At 35.9% G+C, this 5,181-nt stretch overlaps 1 protein-coding gene across 1 annotated transcript in view; it reads left to right on the top strand.

Annotated features, from left to right (window-relative positions):
* LOC107713172 (rho GTPase-activating protein 26-like) overlaps positions 1-5,181 on the top strand; it is a 99,473-nt gene that overhangs the window by 91,515 nt on the left and 2,777 nt on the right. The window contains exons 21-23 of the mRNA XM_016518605.1: positions 576-611; positions 1,234-1,335; positions 4,378-4,469. Coding sequence (XP_016374091.1) covers positions 576-611; positions 1,234-1,335; positions 4,378-4,469 — 230 coding nt within the window. The remainder of the gene's footprint in view (positions 1-575; positions 612-1,233; positions 1,336-4,377; positions 4,470-5,181) is intronic.

A 5,181-nucleotide genomic window follows, 5' to 3' on the forward strand; every position in this document is an offset into this window, starting at 1 on the left:
AGCTGACCAGACTGTGTGTGTGTGTGTGTGTGTGTGTGTGTGTGTGTGTGTAAGTTAGGAGATCCTATTGATATATACTATTATTTAGTGCTGTCAAACAATTAATTGATCCAAATTAAATTAATTTAATAAATCCAAAATTAAAGTTTTTGTGTACATAATATATGTGTGTACTGTGTACATTATGTATATATAAATACACACACACACACACACATACAGTATATATTTTGAGAACATTTACATGTATATATTTATATTCATACAATATATATAGTATATATAAATATATTTAATATATAATCATACAATTTTTCTTAAATATATAAATACATGTGTGTGTATTTATATATACATAATAAATATACACAGTACACACAGATATATTATGTGAATAAAAATGTATTTTGGATGCGATTAATCGCGATTAATCGTTTGACAGCACTACTACTATTATTATTATTATTAAATAATAATTCAATAGTTTAGTTCATCTCTTTTTTTGCATATTCATGAATGTTAAGCTGAGACAAAAAAATAGCTTAACCTGTTAATATTGTTTCTATTATTTACAGTCAAAATCCAAAAGTTCGCAGCAGCATGTCGACAAGGTAAGTTTGTCCAGTTTTCAGTTTAACAGCCAGCATTGAAGTTTTCATAGACAATTTTGATGGAACAGAAACCTTTTACATAAATACAAACCCTCTCAGATTAATGTGAGATTACTCATGTTACATGAGTAACACAAATTATGACTAATGATTTTCCTCAGGATGTTTAACTCAGTTCCGCTAAATATGACAATTCAGTCATCATTTACTCACCAAACCAGTGGACTTTCATTCTCCAGTGGAAGACAAAAAGAGATGCTTTGGCAAATATTCGCACTGCTACAGTATTTCACATGCAACATACAGTATGTACAGTGACCAATGGCTGTCATTTCAGGAGCTTGACATGAACATCCGTCAAAACATCTCCTTTTGTGTTCACACAGGACATGAAAGACAAGAGTTGTGTAAATTATGACAGAATGGTCATTTTTGGCTGTACTTTTCCTGTTAGCATGAAAGTCTCAAGCATGTTTAACTGCATTTATGTCTATTTCTTTAAACCGATGATGCAACTCCCTCTTGAAGTCTCTTGTGAAAGCTGCAGCTCAGCAGCTGCCGTAACATAAATGTTGGTGTTGGGATCACATAGTGCGTGCCTGCGTGTGTGTGTTTGTCGCAGCCCGGCTTCACCCAGTCCCACCTCACCGCGCTCCCCCTCATGGCCGATGTTCTCTGCCCCCTCCAGCCCCCAGCTGGCCTCCAGCGAATCCTCCCCCGTCAGGTGTGTGTCCTGCTCTGGCCTGCTTAGGCAGCTATCTATAGCAGTGCAGTATTCTAATCGTTTGGTGTTAAACTTCAGCTTTGCACATTCACACCTTCCCTCCTCACATCTGAGCATATACATCAACTAACTTCATCACTCTGATGCACTGCGTAACGGTAGTAATATACCGTTCTTTATGGGAAGTGTCATTTCTGTCATTGCATAAACTGTATGTATGATCAGGGGCGGACCTGTTGGGGGCCCTAAGCAAATTCCAGGTATGGGGCCCTAACATAATAACTATGTGCTCTTTTACACCTAAAGCCCCGTTAACTATAAAGATAACGATAAAGATATAATTCTAAAAATCGTTTTCAATATTAAAGAATAGCAGAGTCTACACCACAACTATAACGATAAAGGCACAGAGAAACTATATCGTTGAAATCACTTTCAGAACGATTTTTTCCCAGCTGATGAATGATAAAAAAACATTGACAGCCAATCAGAATCCATCCTGCTATAATGAGCTCGAGAATTTAAAGCGGCAGAGGAGCGTGCGTTTACAGATGATATCGTTCGCTGGTGTGGATGCTACTATCGTTATCTCTATAGTTATCTTTATAGTTATCGTTCTTGGTGTGAACGGGGCTTAACCCTTGTTTTGCTCGCTCGCTCTCATAGTTTATAGTTTATTTATCTCTTCGCAACCAGTAATTAGTCAACCTGATGCTGTTCTAAAGCCATATTAGGCTACCTAAAAAAATATACAATCTTTTTACAAACACAAATTTATCCCATGCAAATCATTCCATATTCCAAGTGCTCTGAAGGCATACGGTAGCGTTTGCCGAGAAACAAATGTAAAAAAAAAAAAAAAATGAAATCTGCTATTAAGCGAAAATCTCCAGTCATCGCATTCGTGCATTTATACGAGTGCACGGCAGTTCGAGCCGGCGCGCCTCGGAAAAGCACACAGAGAGTCATTTTGAAACATCAAGATAAATAAAATTATGACTTGAAACACAATACTTTCTTTACTGAGGTGAATATCTCTGTTCTGAGACATTATTATAACCAGTGTTGGGGGTAACGCATTACAAGTAACGCGAGTTACGTAATCAGATTACTTTTTTCAAGTAAGTTGACATTTCTTCTTCTGCATTCTACTGTACGGACGTAAATTTACTTTCCCTTCAGCCTGAGGCTTATTCATTTCACTTTTGGTGTGAAAAGGCTTTTATATTTGCCAAAAATATAACTTTTTTATTTTAAAAACAAACAAGCAAGCCCTGTCCAGATTTAAAAAGTAACACAAAAGTAACGTAACGCATTACTTTCCATAAAAAGTAACTAAGTAACGTAATTAGTTACTTTTTATGGAGTAACGCAATATTGTAATGCATTACTTTTAAAAGTAACTTTCCCCAACACTGCTTATAACAGCTTAGAATGAATGCAAAGAGCACTCCCTCATATAGTCACTAAAAGCTGTCACTCACTTCAGTTCATTGCGATCTTCCTACGTTGCGTTGATAAGCTCTCTACACTGCAAAAAATGAATCTCTTATTTACATCATATCTACACTTTGCTATAAAGAGAGGATTCCCGAGCTTTCAGAACTCAGCACTTGACAAAAACTCGGCATTTTGCACGGTGAGTGGATTCCAACTTAAACACTTCTGGTCATTGCGTTCAAGAAGTTAACGTATATGTCTGTGATTGGCTGCATTGCTCAACGCTGCAAATATGTTTCGCCAATATCAGAGGGGGCCCCCTGATTTCCCGGGGGCCCTAAGCGGCCACTTACCTCGCTTAAACGTTAAGTCCGCCCCTGTGTATGATGATGTATTTCATGTTTAATGATCCGAATAAATGTATGTACACCAATCAAATTTTGGCTGCACTTTATTTTACAGTACGTGTACATACAGTGTACTTACCTAAGAAAGTACTGGCTAAAATAAGGTAACTGCATAAGTTGAGGTTAGGTTTAGGGGTAAGTTCAGGGTTATTACCTACTGTAGTTATTACCCAGTTATTGTACACGTGGAACAGGCCTGTAAAATAAAGTGCATATTTTTCTTAATCCTTATACTACTGTGGTGATACTATGGTATATTAATGTACACTATGGTATCTAATGGAGAATACTATTGTACTTTCTGGTACTTTTTTGTCAGTCGTATTTAACCGTTATTCAAATGTTATATATACATACTAGGAATGCACAATATATCTGTACCATAATGGTCATTAGCTGATATTAGATTTTTTTATTTATTTATCAGTATCAGTATCAGTTATTGTATATTTAATTACGAATGCTCAGAGCCCTTGTTTTTATGTGTAGATTACCTTTTCTGTCTTCTAGCACTCACTTAAATTTAATCTTTAAAAACACTAATAATTTAATAATGTAATAATATCCATCAAGAATACCCATTTTTTCATACTGTACATGATTATTTTGTTTCATAATTCACTTGTAGCATTTAAAACGACTGATGTTTTATTTAGTACTTTATTTTTATTTTTTAGACAAAACAGTATCAAATATTAATATTAGCCAGTATTTTCATATGGGTGCATCCCTATTATATAATATGGGACATAGTGATTAATACATGTATGTACTATAGTATTTACATGGTAACACCAAGGTATTTCAAAAACCAACATGATCTAAATAAATAAATAATAAAGCATAACATTCCCTTGACATCATTTTTCAACAAGCCATGCTGATATCATGGTCCTTTTGAGATATGTTTTATTTACTGATGTTAAAGCACTGAACATTTGAACTCAATGTTTTTGTTTAAAAAAAAAAAATGAAATTAGTGCATTAGCCTGCTTAAACATGCGTACATTTGGAGCAGTTCCAGCTTGAAGTACCACCTTCATGTTTATTTTTTTTAACTCTATGTCTTTGAATTACTTTCATATGGGTATTTTTCTGATATTGATTGCAAATAAATGAATTAATCTGCAAATTATGCACTTCATTTAAAGTTTTAAAAGATTTATGTGTATATATATATTTGTATCGTCTCCAGTCCTCCGCTACGAAAGGCACGTGCGCTATATGCCTGCAAGGCTGAACATGACTCTGAGCTGTCCTTTATCGCAGGCACCATATTCGAGAATGGTAAGTCCCCAGCAAGGGGGGTCTCCATTTTTAGCCCTCAGTGGGTGTATTGCGTATATCTGGTTAGCTAAGCAGGTTAGAGGCTTTAGCGTCCGCATAAGAGGAGCAAACTGATATCTCTGCTTTGTTCCACCTTTTGCCCCTTAACAGGTATCAGAGCTCCAAGCTGCCGCAGTCTGACACTTGACACAGTTTAGCAGTAGATCAGATTACTGTTTAATGAAACCTCAGGCGTGTTCACAGCCGCTCTACTGCAAGAGTAAATAGGGCTGGGTAAAAAAAAAAAAATTTGGATTTCTCGGTTTTAATCGATTCTCATTTTTGCGAAACTATATTGATTCTCAAATCCCAAGAATCGATTGGGATCCAATCCAATAAATTGCAATAAGCTTACCACTTTGTTAATTTTGATGTGAAACAAAGTCTCCGATTTCAAATTCTGTCCATTTTATTACAATATTTAAACAATAAATACCATTTTGGCGCTGCTTAATGTGGATTATTACACAGCTCTCTGCAATACTTGATTCTGATTGGTCAATCACAACATTCCGCGGTGTGTTATTCCCCGATAACAACCGGTAAAGCTAATAAACACAGGCTCATCCGGTTACTACACTTTAAAAAATGCTGGGTTAAATATAACCCAGCGCTGGGTTAAAAAGGGACAAACCTAGCTATTGGGTTGTTTTGAACCCAACCGCTGGGTCGA

The sequence above is a fragment of the Sinocyclocheilus rhinocerous genome, unplaced genomic scaffold, assembly GCF_001515625.1.
Source record: "Sinocyclocheilus rhinocerous isolate Xijiao unplaced genomic scaffold, SAMN03320098_v1.1 scaffold387, whole genome shotgun sequence".
In the NCBI taxonomy this organism is placed as follows: Eukaryota; Metazoa; Chordata; class Actinopteri; order Cypriniformes; family Cyprinidae; genus Sinocyclocheilus; species Sinocyclocheilus rhinocerous.